The 17920-nt window shown below is 34.7% G+C and overlaps 1 protein-coding gene across 1 annotated transcript; it reads left to right on the top strand.

The window, feature by feature from the left end:
• Positions 1-1691: 1691 nt before the first annotated feature.
• Positions 1692-15698, top strand: LOC144841489 (urotensin-2 receptor-like). The gene is made up of 2 exons (XM_078697841.1): positions 1692-1899; positions 14333-15698. The coding sequence occupies exon 2, from the start codon at positions 14511-14513 to the stop codon at positions 15540-15542; it is 1032 nt and encodes a 343-aa protein (XP_078553967.1). The 5' UTR covers positions 1692-1899; positions 14333-14510; the 3' UTR covers positions 15543-15698.
• The last annotated feature ends 2222 nt before the right edge of the window (positions 15699-17920 follow it).

Here is a 17920-nt window from a genome sequence, read left to right as displayed (position 1 = left end):
ATGAATGTGTTCACATACTTGAACGGAAAATATCAATGTAGATTATCAGATGCTCAGATCATCACATAGTAAAAAAAAATTATGCTTAAAAACTAATATTTTGATCGTTGAAGACAAATTAAAATTTGGTCCAGTGGTGGATTATATCTATACAGCAGTTGACAGCTAAATTACCTTGAGATTTGTATAGATATATTTTTATCACCAAACATTAAACAAGCTGTGGTTACATAATTTATATATTACAGGTTGCCACGTTTTTGTTTCAAACCACTATTTTCAACCATTTACACACGAAATCATTTCGGCAAAAATTAACTTTGTTAATGACGTACTTGCAGCAATTAATGTGTATGTGTACTTATTGATTAGGCCTAATTTCAATTTGTTTGAGTGCGCCTACAATTTACCATAATATCACCTGATCCTTTAAAAACCCAAAATCTTAATTTTCCATCTTCTTCCTTCCACTATTCCTTCCTTTAACAACCAATTTCCTCTCGACCTCTTCCTTTTTATATTAAACCATCTATATTTATAACCTGCTTTGATTCTTTCTTCCTGATTACACCTTGCATCTCCAAGCCACATCTACCAGAAACACGCCAGGTGAGTGGTGGGGTCAGATAACCAAGACGAGGACCGCCCCAATCGTTATTACTTTAATCACTCTTATTAGGTGCGTGAAAGTGCATGTAGGCGTAATTTTACAATAAATTGTGTTTTATACAGTTTACTTACAGTATATGATATTGATATTATAAACACGACCATAATGATTGCTGAAGTGTCGTTACATGTTTCAATTTCGGCATCGATAATCCGATCTGTTTTTACGTGCGTATCAGTAAGAAATAATTATTTTGAATTTCCTTTGAAATTTGACGTTTTGGCAGCGCTACTTGTATTATACGGTTGTAGTGGAGCAAGAGGGAAGAGGGGGTTTGAGTTCAATAGTAGTACTACAGTTACTGTTGTACTGTGGTAGATTATAATCTACACTTCCTCAGTAGTTGATTCATTTTGAGCAAGCTCAATAAAAGTGTATCGATCGTATTTGTGACGTACGATTATTGGTGTTTACATTCGCCCTCTCTTCTTCAAAGTTCTATTGTTTTTTCTTAAACATCGTTGTTTTTTTAACAAATAGATGTTGTATGCTATGCACACATTCATTTAGCCTTGAGAGTGTTATTGTACCCGATGTATTGGCGTTTCTAATTGTGGTATCCCATGGCATGTTTATATGTCAATAAGGATTCTTTATTTCAGTGGGGTTTTTTCTTCAAATGCTTACGTTTACTATAACATTACATTCCTGTAAATGCCACCTACTGACAGTAAATTCTCTCAATTAGCACCTCTTTCGAATTTGCATTGATTTTCGCTAAACACATTCTTTGGATAGAATTTTGATATACTTTCAAATATTTTATGTGTTTAACACTGATCTTGAAAAGTATTCCAATCACGAATCAATATAATATAACACTGTAATACATGCGCAACCAGTAAAGGAGGATCAACACTAACATTCCTCCAATCAGCGAAGATTAGCTAATGAATATTTATGTTTATCCATCCAATAGGTGAAATGTATTACACTTCATACATATTCATAATTGACGCGCTAATCACGTATCCGCGCGGAGCATGTTTCATTTATGTCCACAGGGAGTGTACAATATAAAACGTTAAGCCTGATGCAACGCTTTCAGACGAAATCAGAATGTTAAGAAACCATTGCAAAGGCGAGATTAATATGGAAGAATAATTCTGATAAAATACTTAATCCGTACAGTGATTCGGAGATATTTGATTAATCTTCTCATTGTGTTTTTTATTTGTATTTTGGGTACTAAAGAGGGACGGTGGAAGAACGTTTAGCAGAAGGTTCAAGTAAGTCATAACAATCTTATTCAGTTTCTGATTTTTGTCTAATGTAATTGTGCTTGGTAACATGTGTAACTCCAATGTCATTGCGAGGGTTTAACCTTACCGCTTTCTATAATTGTTTATTTTAGTGGTAATAGACAATGTCGCTTTTGTCAATTCAAACGAAAAACACTACATTGTAATGCGCGTACCATTACATATCACTTTTTGAACGCGCGCGCGCCTCCTAAAATTGTTCTTTCTTTTGGATATCACCACCCCTGACGTTAAAACCAGCGGCTTCTTTGAATGTCTTTCTTCATATATTTTAACGATGTCTAGAAATCTACCCTTTATATCAAGACAATAAATTAGTATTTAGATCGAGATCAACCGTATGCTTAGTCTGCCGTAAGTTAATTAATTGATTTATCATGAATACTGCAACAGCTTTACATTTTTATGACTTATATTTTGAGCAAAACGCGCGAGTGTTGTAAACATTGTATTTAAGATGTACATACAACTAGCAGATAGCTATAAATAGTGTAATGAGAAAGAAAAAAACACAACAATTTGTCTTTCTTCTGTGATTAGTATCCCGCGTCAAGAGCCATCATAGTTGCTGACATGATGTCAGAACATGACTTTTGAAAGCATGGTTATCAAGATTCAAAATTTCACAAGCTTTTTTAGAAGAATATCGTACAGAATACTAACTGTCAGAAAACATTTTGTTGACACCCATACATAATATGCCTAGACCTACCTATAGGATAGGCCTAACTTACATAGATTCTGTTTAAATAATGGACAGCGATTGATCTTTCACTTTTAGCGCCATGGTCTACATACTCTCTACAAAACAGGAACATTATAGGCCTAGGTCTGTTTGAGCCACTTCTTTCACTTTATCGCTAATAGGCCTACCACCGCTGTTTTATTTTTTCTACAACTGGAAAATAAAACAAAACCCAGGGGAAAATAATTATAGAAAGAACACATGCCTATTACAATAACAATCATAATAACATACATTTTGTATAGCTCTATATTTCATGATTATCAAAGCACTTAATTCAACATAAGAAAATAATAATTTACAAAAACAACGCACGTTAATACATACAAAATGTTATTAACCTGATGGATAAGGACAGTGCTCCATTTATGTTAAACCTTAGTAATATTAAGTGATCGTTTATGTGCAAAAAGTACAGTGGTGTGTATTTACATCAATGTATAAGTTGTACAATATTGTTTTTTTACAACTTATTTAATCCATTATGATTGCCTGTATGCCGTGTAATGTTGGTAGTCTACATTTGTATTTTGTTATTGTTTCCCAATTAAAATTAATATCGGGCACCAGTGAGAAGCCATGGGTAAAGCAACGATAAACAATGTGATTAATTAATAAATAAACAATTAACGTAAGAAAGATTCGAATTATTCGTAACGCAACACGTATGCGAAACGCTATAGGGCATAAACACAACGCAACGACGTATAGGCGCGCACAACGCATGACGCAATTCCAGGACGTGTATACCAGTAATAAACGCGACGACTCGGATAACTTTCCATACATAATGTGAACTAAGCATAACATCACATAACGTAGGCAATTTGCCATACTTTGATATACTAAACAAACTTTTGTTTTATGGTACTTTTTTCCTTTTTTTAACGGTTGACATTAAATGTCAATAGCATTGGTGCAAACAACATCATACACAAGATTGATGCTAAAACAGAAGTCTTAAAAAAAGTCTTTGCTAGTACAGTTGTTTTTGTCATGAGATAACTATATCATTGTATAATCATTTCTTCATTGATTCGTTGACCGCCATACTCGGTTTAATTTCAAAACTGAAGAAATAGGTCTTTAATCTGTGCGCGTATGTCGTTTAAAATCGCTGACGAGCGATTTATTAATTCTAATAAATAAACTTGATCCACGGATTTTATAAAAATCGCCAAATCAAAATTAATACATCGAAGATACATCACTTGTAGATGGTGATGTGATATGTATATGTTGAAATATAAGTCGCGTTACTCAAATAGCAATCATCTCCTGAAATAAAAAGTATGTCACAGTAATCATGCCTTATATTTCTTGAATTGATTCTAATTTTTGTTGTGACTATTCGGAGAGAACATCCTTTGTTGACGTTTAAAACTAATCTTTTATCCTCATTTAGCAAAGTTCTTTTCACACTCGTTTAAGCTAACGATTCGCTTGTAAGTTGTAGCTTCATATTAACTTAATATTTTTTAAAAATCCAAAAATATAAATAGCGTGACGTGAGTCATATAAAGGCATAGGAACTTTGTATTAAAAAAATTCCAAAAATCAGTAATACACCGCTTTCCATTGGGACCATATCTATATCGATTATCTATAATTTGTCATGCAGAATCAATAGGCACTGAAAAAAAAAAGAAAATACTAAATAGATTAACAAAGATATTAATTATTTATTAATAAACGTTGAATTATTACATAAAATGATTGTTTAGCAATTCGGGGGTTCTGTGTCCAAATCCACACAACATGCCATGATTACATTTTGATGAGCCCGAAATAACAAGACAGGTTCGACACTGACGGAGTGACGTTGTGGATTTTGCAACGAACGTGCATCACAAGCCATTGTGCTAATAGTGCTGTTAACTTGCATTTAAAACATTACAAATTTAACGTAGATCAAAGTACTTTCTTGCAATTCAAATACAAACTTCCTGCGAGACACATTAAAACGTTTACTTAAAACGAACGGCTAAACATTTAAATTATCTTAAATTCTTCTGAAATTGGGTCATGAACTTAAATATATTTGTTTTAAAATTTATAGAATAAGAATATATATATAAATAATCCAAAGGCAAATTACTGAAAAAATGACAATGCTGTGGGTATCAGCTGGATCTCTCAATGGAGATACAAATAGAATAAACAAAACACTAAATCAAAACGATAAAAACAGCCAGAAAGATTAGCAGAGCTTTCGGACAACACTAACCCTTCATACATTTCTATTTATAGAATAAATCTATTTTCCAGAGTCATTATGTTAATGACTTAGACTACATCACGTTTTTCAACTATAGGGCCCGTTCTGGCTTAGTTATTTACCCGGGTAAGTTAGTTTCTACCCACACAATGTTGGATAACTGTGCCCGAGAAACCTACTTATCCGGGAATGTAAGTCTGAACGAGCCAACAGTATTTAGTATACTGTGATAATGATGCTGAAATTGCCCATAAACGCAATCATGACTTAATTTCTTCAAATGTGTGTTTTTTTGCCGCGCTTTTATTGCTGCTGCGTTCTTATACAACGCTTATTAATTAGAAAATGACAAACTTAATGACATTTACCACACTAATTTGTATACACTACTTTATTAAATGACTTATTATAGCAATTTCCTCACCTTTAGACAGATTGTAATTAAAATGATGTAATTGTTGATGAGGAAAAGTCATACGGAAAATTAAAGCAGAATACGGCCTTCCAATCTAAATAATACACAAAAGGTATATCATCACTATAGTTTGCTTATCTTTGTCATAATGATAATTGTATACACCTATATACGAGACTGTCATTTAAGTTTAATTTTACTTAATGGAATACTCTTGTATTAGGCTATACACCTTCTCCAATCAGGTTGTTCCAATTGAATCACTGACCACCGTCTACGCTATTTTTCTCAGACGACGTACGTCAGCAGAAAAAAGGCATTTCAGTATTAGTCTTCAGTAGAATGTTCGTTTTACCATTATGAGAACATTAATTTAGACGAATAAATTTAATGAAATTGAATCGCTAGATCTGAAAGAATATAGGGCGCCAGCGTCCATCATTATCTTGTTCGCATGCTGTAAACTCAGATCTGATTAAAATGGGTAGTTGGTTAGAATTACGGATCCGAGTAAAATGACGTGAGGTAAAATTGAACCGACAATAAGGCGCATCATAATATTAGTTAGGCGACAAATAACAAAGATGGACTGGTGGGAAGATGCACACCGCCTCAGTGCTATATGGGTAGAAACATCACTTCATGTATAAACGCGTACAAACGTTGATAATTATACATGCCTTTGAATACGCGCGCGCAAACTTCGTGTTGTCACTGATATGTAAACTGTCAATTGTAACGGACAGGTGTTCGAATGACACTACGAGGGACACATCACTTATAACACACGCGTACAAACGTTGATAATTGTGTATGCATTTGAATACGCGCGCGCAAATTTCGTGTTATCGCATGTAAACCACGTCATAATTCCAATCGGATGAGACAGGAGTGCATTCTACGTGTTCTTCGCATAATACCTTTACGTATCATCACACTTAACGCACTTGAAAAATGGTGTTTTAACGGATACGATACTTTGAAAAAGAAGAATGTACTGTTATTTAATGAGGAACAATTACAGTACTGTATATCATTTTATTCTCGTTATTATGTAGTGCATGAACTGTTCTCGATAAAACTATTAGTGTCACTTTTTAAATTTGTCTGAAAGTTAAATAATTTACGAGTGTCAATTATTGTTCACGGGGCTAACGCTAAGATCACAGTTTCAATTACCTTTAATAACCTATGTGATTTCTCAAAACATTTTACAATAAATTTGCTTAGTTTTGTTCTCTTATATTGATGACGTTTCAAAAGCTAACTGATTTATCATTTTTCTTGTTTAAAGGCTACAAAGCTAGTGCCTAGAAGTAGGTTGCTCGAGAGACGTACGTACATATACAAAAAAATACACAATAGTGCTCGGAGCGTAGGCCTAGATTATGATCGAACATGCTGCGCCCACGAATCATCAACTAAAAACGCCAAGAAAAACAGATGGTAAACCAAAACAAAAACTACATCATTTCATACATCTCGCTCAGCGATTACCTATCCATCCATAGGCCTAATGACTTTCCGTTTTGTCACGATCATATATTTCAATTAGATTTCTTTAGGCTTAGATAATTAAAGGTGGTTTTTAACTTCTTTTAAAAAAAATTTAAATCGACTGCTACAAATCATAGTCATTTTGAAAAAACCCCCACATCTAAAATAAATGATAAGTCAAATGTTAATTGATATGCCTATAATATTATTTCTCATTCTCACAGATTTCCTCGTCTTTTCGTTTAAACATCAATCAATTAGTTTCCAGCATACTATATCTGATTACCAGGCGGCTTAGAATTTCTTCCATGCCTTTTAATTCGTATATTTTATTAATATAAATGGATATTGATTTGAATCAATGATATGAAACAAGCGACGATATATCCAGGACATTACCTCAATCTACCTTGATATCAGTGATAGTAATATGCAGTATCAAGTGTACAGAACACACGTAACATAAACATTCAACACATTAAATACGGATTAAACTTTTACTACATGCTTATGTGAGAATGATCATCAAGTTTAGAACAGGTGGAATAATAGATAGACTGTTTTTAAATAGTTAAATGATCTTGGAATCTTGTGCCTGATACTTATTTATTTGTTTCTATTGAATTATACCATCGAGTTGTTCCGACGGTGACATAAATTTTGGTGCCGAAACCCGGGATAGACAATAAATTAGTGAGAACGGAGACAACTATATGCCAACTTTCAAATTCATAAAAAGTTATGTCACCGTCGAAACTCGTCCAGAAGGTATATTTCAATATAAGCAAAAAATACGAAAGTTTTATGAACAGTAAAGAGGTTAGATGAGTGAAGTCGGATGATGAATTCATCGATCGTAACGGCATGGACGACAGTCATAGCCTGGGTTCCAGACGGAGTTTTGTCTTAATATTAGTGAAAAGATAAATATTTTGGCACATATGGCGTTTCATACGTAGTAAAATTCGAAATAAAAACAAATTACAAACAACAAAAAAGACAATTCCTACAGACTTGGTTCAAGTGTAGGACTATCACTACCTTTGTTCGTACCCCCAAATGTAAAATGAGTAAGTGAATATAAGGGCGCAACATCAATGACTAAAATATACCCTCACACAATCATACCTGATAATTCAAATAGTACTCAACGTCGTCATTGCTATACTAAATTTCTATATCATTGAATCATGCTTTATATCAAAAGTGAAATTTATATATTCCCATTTTTTCAGTAATTTTCCTTTGGAGCTTGTGGTTTGGTGGTTATGATGCTTGGCTACCAATTCAAGGGCCCTGGATTCAAGTCCTGTCACATTTCAGGATTTTTTCTAATGACAATTTACAACTCCATAAGACTTTATTTATGTAGAGCATCTTGTGTATGTTTGTCTTGGATAGTGAATTAATTCGCTTATGGTTATCCTTGGCAATTTGCCAAAAATATATAATAAATAATAATTAACAAGATATTTGGGTTTTCAAAAGATATATATGAAAACAACATCAGGTACATGTCCTTAGCATGGGGTTAAGTACACCTCATATACTGCGTTCAGTTCAACGCACATATTTTAGTAGTTTGGTGGAGTACATAATAATTCAATATTTTACATATAGCGGAGTTTATGTGTCCGCATCATATTCCTTGATGTTATGACGTTTTCCATTCAAGTAATAACACAAATAAGTTCAGGTTATACTACAATAATTAGTTGAGCCTCTTAAAGTGGGTCGTGATGGACATTAAAGCGAACATCTCTTGAATTTGGATCTCACAATTCGTATAAGTTTAGCATACAAAAATGTAGCAGCATACAGTACCATTTACACTATTTTTGGGTTAGAATTACGGATCCGAGTAAAATGACGTGAGGTAAAATTGAACCGACAATAAGGCGCATCATGATTGGTTAAAATGGACCTGAAATGGACTTTCGATTTTTAAGAAATTCACACATGTTATTTAAATGTATCAAATTAACACAAACCCATACAAATAAAAACAAAATGTAACAAAGATGGACCTGGTCCGTTGTGGGAAGATGCACACCGCCTGCTATATGTTTTGTTTGTTGTTATTGTTTTGATAAAACAATTCCATCGTGCGCATACGTAGTTAATAATAGAATGATTTAATTGTTTTGGCCTTTCACAACAACATTCCACGAATTAAAGTATATGTAGGCCTACTGCCTGATACAATTCTACGCAGTAATTACTTAACTTAATTCTTGCATGACGTAATGGCATTGTTGTTATACCGATCATCCTTGTATCGATTCGCTCATAATTGTCTGAAGAGAAATGACGTCAAAATTAAAACATTATTATAACATACTTCTGTATTTAGTCAGGGAAGAGTCACTCTTCCATGATTTATTTAAAGCAAAATGTTTCCATTTTATTCTGAGGGATTAGAAATTAGAAAAAACGGAATTTTAAATATTGATACAGTATTTGTTTTCGTTGGATTGTTTAAAAGCTTAGCAGGAAAGCGTTGACATAACGCTTTAGAAAAGGCTAGGTTAAGCTATAAAAAAAAAACCTTAAAAAGTCCATAAGGTTTATCGAAAATAGCGTGCGCGACGCATGGTGGGAATTGGTTTTTATTTGGGAGCAAACGTCACGGCGCGTATATGCATGATTTGTTGTTTGATGTACGTACGCGTCGTGACGTTTGCTCACAAACTCTTCCCATCATGCATTGTGCACTGACGTTCCTCGCGCGAAATCAAGCTATTTGCGAAAAACCTTATGGACGAAGGTTTCTGTCAGAAGACATGATAGGCCTACCGTAAACTACGTGTATCGCGTGCAAACACGAATTCTTCAAAAAAGCTAAATTATAAAATAAAACCGCAAAATGGACAAAGTAAATAAAACAGTATTGACATTTTACTTAGAGAAAGGTTATTAAAAAACTATATTTCCCATTTTGCAATTCTACGTTTCATTCAAGCTATTAGCAAAACGTGCAAATCACTAAAAACCTTTCATGAACCTTTTAACCGATCGTTTATGTTAGATTTGCTATACAAGTTTTATAGGATGTGGCATAACGCCCCTTTTAAAGAAATCACTTGATAATTGGTAAAGAATCCTTATATGTATACATGAATACACTAGTTTTGAATTGAATAACACAACTCACGTACTATTCCTTCAATAATGCATAGGCAGGTGGTATTAGTGTTCCTTTGGGCCAGTCGCCTACTGGCCCATGTCGGCAAAACAAAATGCAAATACTATGACGTGTTTTCTGTGATTATTAAATTTAATCTTAAATACTCGATCGAAAGAAGTTCATTCACTTATTAATTAATTCATGATAAATTGCTATATCCAGATTCTTAGGCCAAATAAGTTCGTTGCAAAATTAAAGATCGAACGATGACGAACATTATACACATTTATATTCAAACATAATCTGTACTTATAGGGTCAATCATTCATTTATTCATGTGAAACAAAATTGTTTCCTTTGGAAATTTTGTTGGAGTAAGTATACATTGAGATGTAAAGTTATATTGACTTGTAATGTATTGACTGTAATGTTCCAATAATGTCAATGCACTGAATATGGAGTAATAGAAAAACAGGAATGTACACAACATGCTTGTCGACGACGGCTGATGGATTTTTAAAACACTTCTAAATAATATATTAGGTTAATGAACAGACTAGAAATTCTGTTGGCCTACAGAAAAAAATATGTCACCAAACAAGTGGATATCTAGAACACAGCAGCTCAGATCAATTTATATTTAGTAACATTTGCCAGCGAATGTTTAGTTAATTGATGGTGTTGACATTGGAAAAGATGATTAAGAAAGTGTAAATACTTCTGTTAAGGCACATCTAATCAAACTTTATATGACAAAACAATGTGATGTTCCTATATATGGACATGATGATGTCATATGACTACCATATTTAAGCATATCACTACCATTTTGGGCACATCACACTTTTTTTGTCAAACTAGTTTGATAGTGTATACAGATCTTAACAGTCAGTGAAAACATTCCGTACATTGTTACAATTTTATAGATATAGGATGACAAGATTGTCAGAAAATGAAGATTTCAAACGTAAATGTACCAGTTATATAATAACCTAACTTAAATTACCAGAATTGATTAAAGTAAATGGTATCTAGGATAATTAGCGTATTCCCAGCATATTTCGTTACGAGCATTGGGACCAAATTTACTCACGAATATCATGAAAAAACCCGCCCGTTAACCTTTTACCAACAATATCTATTTATACACATGACCTAATTGCGGGCCCAATTGCTAAAATATAATTATTTTATGCATCTATTGTTCTAGAAAATATCAATTTAGGAACGGGAGATTAATCTTTATATGAGAGGATGCTAATACAGTCGGTGGGTGTGAGATTATAAAGACCTTTTATATAATAAATGAAGTTTATTTTTACACACGACCACCAAGAAAGGTTAGTTTCGAAGAAAATAAAATTATCTGTAGAAATAATTTAATTTGCATAACAAAGGGCCAGGTTCACAGGGAAAATGTCCCCTTAAAGGCCAATTTACACAGACGAGCGGTAACGGTAATGCAAATATAGAATCTATGTTGTTCCTTATCACCGCGGAGCGGACGGGCAGAAAACCGCTTAGCTTGTCCCACGTAGAATCTGTATCTACGAGGGACAAGCTAAGCGGTTTTCCGCTTACCGTTACCGCTCGTCTGTGGAAATTGGCCTTAAGACGGTATCTCAAAGGAAGGGTTTCACTGTAAATAATCAACTTTCTGATTTATATAGCGTTTCCACCATAAGAATCAATGCTGCATAATACAATGATAATGGAGCAATATGGCACGAACTATCAATGTACTATAGGAGGCAGGCAGGCGAAGAAACTTATTGTTGGTCATTGATTATACTTTGATTAATATTTTACACATTGTTGCCAACTTCCTGATGGTTTAAATTATATCAGCACGAAATACATAAAAACAGAGAGATATTAAATTTTACATACGATTAAAATTTAGTTATGAGTAAAAACATACAGCAGTATTGTATACTGGTCTGCGCACTTAATTAAAAATAAAATTGATAAACGAAATCGTACTCCTTACAATATTACATTATACAGTATAATGATTGTATATATACTACGCGACAGACGGGAACTTGAAGGTTATTGAATGGGTGGGTATTACATGGGTCTAGTATTAAATATGGGAAAGAGAAATGAATGAATAATTGAGTATGTATTTAATTGTGACGTCTGTATCATAGGCTATATTTGATTGAATGGGTAGGTGTTACATAGGTCTAGCAATAAATAGGGGAAAGAGAAAATAATGAATAATTGTCAATTCTGATACGTATGTACCATGTTATGTGACGTCTGTATCATAGGCCATAAGCCTAACGTAACCCTATCCTTAGTACAATACTGGCGCAACATGTGATGTGCATAGATACTATAGACAATGATATGTGAGATACGGTTATACAGAGTTGGCAGACTGATGCTATGAATCGAAGTAACGCAACTCAATAGCAGAAATTCTGTATTTTGTTACGTGGCAGTATAGTGTCTTTAACACCACGACGCGTCGTAAACCGTCGCACGCGTTGAAACGCTGATGAAAACTGCTGACGATATGCATGAATACGTTCGATGAAAGAGTGTTACGTGCTTTGGCATATCTCGTGTGGACATGATATATGGAACGTATACAACACTTGATAAGCTTAATTAAAACTATCAAGTGTGGAGAGTAGCTGCTAAACAATATTGATTTGTGAAATTGACATTACTTACACACGTGTACCAATAACATATTTATATATCAATTACAAATGTTTATTTATCTCTGTTCATTAATATTTACCATTAGCTTACGACATTGACACCGTCCGTGTCTACACTATCCGTATACCAATAATATATGTAGGCTATACATATATCAATTGCATGTGATAAAGGCCTATGTATGTTCCTTGTTAATATTTATCATAATATCTTGCGATATTAAAATTGAATAACGAACGTAACTTAGTCAGATAACTATCCTTCAAACTTATTTTGAGACATTTATTTTAACTTTAAGGACTGTAATGTAACAAAATGATACACTGTATAAATAGTGTTTAGATCTTAAACATGTATCTTGTACTCACTTTTTCCACACCTTTAGCCTTAAACATGTTTAGATATGAACATGTTTAGGTTCTAACTACATTCTAAACATGTAGTCTGTATCAAACTCAACATGTGACGTGACGTGTTGATTGTTAAACATGTGGAGCAAAATAAAGACACGTTTAGTTTTTAAACGTGTTTAATTTGCCATGTGTTGAGCTCATGTGTGGAGCTTTTTCCCGCCACAGTAAAATCATATGCACGCAACGCTAAACACATTCCTAAACATGTTGACTGAACATAATAGTGACATGTTGACTGCTAAACGAGTGGAGGAAAACAACATGTAGCTATAAACACGTTTAGGTTTTAAACACGGTAAACATGTAACTAAAAGTTAAACGTGTGGAAAAAGTGGGTACTTTAGGTGTTTAGGATCTAAACACTATTTTTACAGTGATGTGTTTTTTTGGACAAAGCATGACAATTTGCTATATGTGTCTTCCTCTCACGACGTGTTTAATCATTATGTTGTCTGTGAATAAAAAAACTTGAAATGATTTTATTTTTCTCTATCATGAAAAAAAAAATGATTCCAATCCAATCAGCCTTTGAAATACATTACTAAAAGGGAAATATTAATGCCATCAAGGAGGATTAAGCTATTAATATTTCACTTTCACATTCTATATTACTTATAGTGCTACGTTTATTATTCTTTCGGATATTGCTCCAATTTTTTAATTTCTGGGGCGTCAAAGAGATGCTTTAGATTTAGAGGCTTAATTTATGATATAATCATGTTTCACTATGACGAGTCAAACGTTTACACTTACTTATAACTTCCTTACTTCTTAATTCCCTATTCGTATAAGAATTGGAATTTAAGCTTGGATTTCATAATTTGGTGGTGGACACTTGGTGCCAAAAGGTGCAACCGAATCTAATGAAATAGCTCCAGGTGACATAAGAATACCCTGCAGTGTCGATTTATTGTCTTTTCTATTGTTTTGTGATTAAAATCGATTTGTGGGTATTGGGTTAGGAAATCGAGAAACCACCTAAAAATCTCAATTTAAAATTAAACTTGAATAGTTTTCCAAAAAATACCAAAGGCACGCATTTTGTTAAAGCCTGGTCTCCATAAAATCGCCACACTGTCGCTACAGCGTTTCCATTAAAATCGTTACACGCGCAGATGTCGCCGACGCAATCGGGAAGGCTCCCCGATTCATCGCAGTCAAATCGGCAAAGTTCAACCTTGTTCAACTTTGCCGATTTTGTTAGAATATTTAGCGCTCGCGTACTATAGATCCCCGATAAATTCTAGCGTCTCCATAAAATCCATCCTCGGTCCTGTAATACTAATCATTTCCTTTTTTATATCTGCAGGAAAAAATGAAAATTGTGACTGGACAACTGAGTCGGCTATACATGTCATGAGATGGTAACAATTAACAAATCAAATTGAATTTGTTCGCATTGTATCTGGACTTTCCTGCAGTAATTTCTTTGGGTTCTACGTATAATTATTCTGAAAAGCTAGGGAATAATCTGAACGTTTGGTAAGATGGCTTTGCCTCAACAAATCGTGGGACCAACGCCTGGTTACCTTTTCGGCAACAATGCTTCCATTTCGCCTACACCGGAATCTGTGCCTGGTAACGATACATCTTCAGGTAACGAACTCGTCTTTAGTATCATATCATGGACGGCGTTGTGCATCGTGTTTGTCGTCGGAGTGACTGGAAACTGTTTCGTCTTGTGTATGACATGTCGGCCTAGCTCTCGATTGTCAATTAGCACTATCAACACTTATGTAATGAACCTTGCCGTCGCAGATCTCACGTACATATTAGCGTATCTATTTTTTACGATTGGGAACCACTTGCCGAGAGGTTGGCCGTTTGGTGCGATAGGTTGCAAAGCGATATTCAGTATTGACTTTGTGGTCATGTTCGTGGGTGCGTACATTCTAGTAGCGATGAGCATTGAACGTTTTGTTGCAATAGTCTACCCAATGAAATCGCTACAGTGCCGAAGCGTGCCCTGTTCGCGTTGGGTCTGCGGCTGCCTCTGGGCAATTGGAATTATAGGCATCGCTCTACCGTACTGTCTGAACTACGAAACGAAGTACTACGAAGATGAGGGTAAGACGATGTGCGAATGGACACAGTCGGAAGAGGTTCACAAAAAATACTTCACAGTAGTATTTGTAATCGTCCTGGTTATCCCATCCGTGATGATGTCATTAGTCTACGCATCACTTTTAATTCATTTCTGGAGAACCGTAGGACAGGTCGGTGCGAGTTTGAATAAGAACCTACGACGAAGTAAACGTCGTGTTGTCACCGTCGTGTTCCTGATTGTTTTAGCATTCTGGGTGTGTTACATCCCGTTCTGGACGTTTGCAATGGTGAACTTATACACAGAAGAAGGAATACACAATCGTCCTCTTGGTTTATTCTGCATAATTCTTTCGTACATAAATAGTTGTGTAAATCCATTACTATATACATTGCTAACAAATAAGTTCAACAGATGGCGTGAATCTAAAAAGAGTAGCAGGTCAACATCAAAGATTGCTCTAAGATCAGTTTAAACGTGACTTGGTAACTAGGGCTGTGACGTCAATGATGCCCACATGCACGCATCATTGAAAAGGCAGTGATAAGGGTATGCGTACGTATACGTTACCGCGGCGTGCGTGCGTACGTACGCATGACCTGCATAAGTCAATAAGGCTACAAAACAATCTCAACTTCAAAACATTTAATTTTGTTTTAAAAGTAAACATCTATAAAATTGATCGGTTTTTAAATACTATTTGCTTCTTATGGAAAAGTAGTAAAGAATGCTTGACGTCGGTGTACCAACCGTTCATCGTTGCGGAATGCCTTCGATTTATTATTCCATCTTGGATGCAGCGCAATGACGTAAGCACAACGCATTCTGATGATCCATCTCCTCGTGATTGGTCAACTTACTCGCGATGCGCTTACGTCCTTGCGTTGCGTCCAAGTAAGAATCAAACTGTAGGAGAACCCCTTTCAGCAGTAGCACTGTATACACACTCCTAAGAATACGGTTCAGTTTATCATTAAAATCCCCGCTGAAACTTTAAAAATGCCACAATGTGATAAAAACTTGCGTAGCCCACTACTGTAATTAAACTTGAATATCGCATGAGATAGCATAACGTCACAACGATAAATTGTATTTAAACAATTTATAAGGAATAATTTAAAAAGAGGACCGTCGCTGCTTTGGACGGCATCCCTACAAGGAAATATCATCAGCCCCTGTTGATTTAACGTAATATTATTCTTGATACAATACCCCTTTTAATGTTTAAGTGATCAAAATCTTCAATTCAAAAACTGCTTGTAAAGTACTAACGTAAACACAATGTATTCCCTATGCATAGTTCTATATTACTTTGGCGGTTATATCCAACGCAGTGCTATCCCCATGATCATTACGATATAATTACATAAAAGTATGTTATAAATAACATAAAACTTTAAATTGCACTGCACTAGTTACAAACATCACCCCTACCCAAGCCTTATCTCTAATATCCGCATACGTGTTATACTGACCTCCAGTGAAATAATCCGTATTTAGTTTACAACCACACACATACACCCCTTGCGAAGTGGTACACTTTTAATCGAACACGAGTTAAAGTAAACACAATTATAAAGTATCGGTCAACTTTAAAAATGAATTTCACGACAGTTGATGCGATTGAGACAGATCGACAAAGGGACCGACCGACAAACAGAGACCAAAGACCATTAACGTGAGACTGTTTGACGTCGATAACTAAGACTGCTCCGTTCAATATTGGAATGAATGATCGAATATAATTTTGTTGTAGGCCTCTTATTAGTAATTAATGTTCAATCATTTTTCACATTGAAATTTAATTAAATTTCTGTACTCTAAAACTTCGACTGTAAGCGTCCGATATGTTGCTTTAATCAGAACGTTAGCTGTGCTGTGGCGAGCAAGTAGAGTCGTGTAAATGCACTCCGAGTGGCAGTTGTAATGCTCCGTTCACACTGGCGGTGTTTGTTCTCCATGAGTTAGTACAAAATATTTATAACCAGGTAACAATATCTAATAAAATAGTGTATTGTTTTATTGCGCTGCTACTCGAAGTGTATCAAATAGGCCACAAACTCGAACGAGATTGCTCGCTATAGCAGAGTACAGTGTTCGACTTATTACTAGTTCAGGTAGAGTTTTATATTTAGTAGAGGAAAAATGTCTTATTGTAAAGTCTATAACATGCAATATTATTAATATAAAGGTAATTTGTATATTTATTTAAAAATGTAAATAATGGCTTACGGCACGTTTGTACGTGTCAATGTATTATAATGTTGTTTGTAATACTGTACTTAAAATGACGTAGCACATTGGTGGGTTGCAATATCTCCTCACAGGCTGATGGCATTGGTTCTCAGTCTGACGTAACACAATAACGTAAGCGCAACGCAAAACGATGCGATGGATCGATATAGTTTTGCATCCGGGATCTAAGTTAATTGGTCAGTTAGTTTGCCCCAAAACTGACTTAATTGTACTGTAGTCCATACCAAGTACATTTTGAGAGCAATTTGTTTGTGTCGCTCAATGTACCGAGTAAATACATACCGTACGTACAGTTACGTCAGAGTAGGAAAAACATCAGGCCAATTAATCAATCAGTAGTGCTTTCATATGTTATGGTTGATAGGTTAGTAACTTTTTCAATAAAAATAATACATATTTGATGTTGTCGTTAGGTTATCGGCGTTCCATACAATATTGGATACTGTGAATTGACACGCTCCAATAAAGTCACCTTTATTCATAATAGTGCATATTTTGTTCTCTTCTTTTTAAAAAGCTATTGCAAGCTGGTGTAATATTGCTGTTGATTGTGCATGTCTAGGTTTAAGAAATTAGAACAGAGACGGCTGACGGCAT

This window comes from Antedon bifida, chromosome 4 (assembly GCF_963402885.1).
Source record: "Antedon bifida chromosome 4, ecAntBifi1.1, whole genome shotgun sequence".
NCBI lineage: Eukaryota > Metazoa > Echinodermata > Crinoidea > Comatulida > Antedonidae > Antedon > Antedon bifida.
This window is presented reverse-complemented; position numbering and strand designations above follow the sequence as displayed.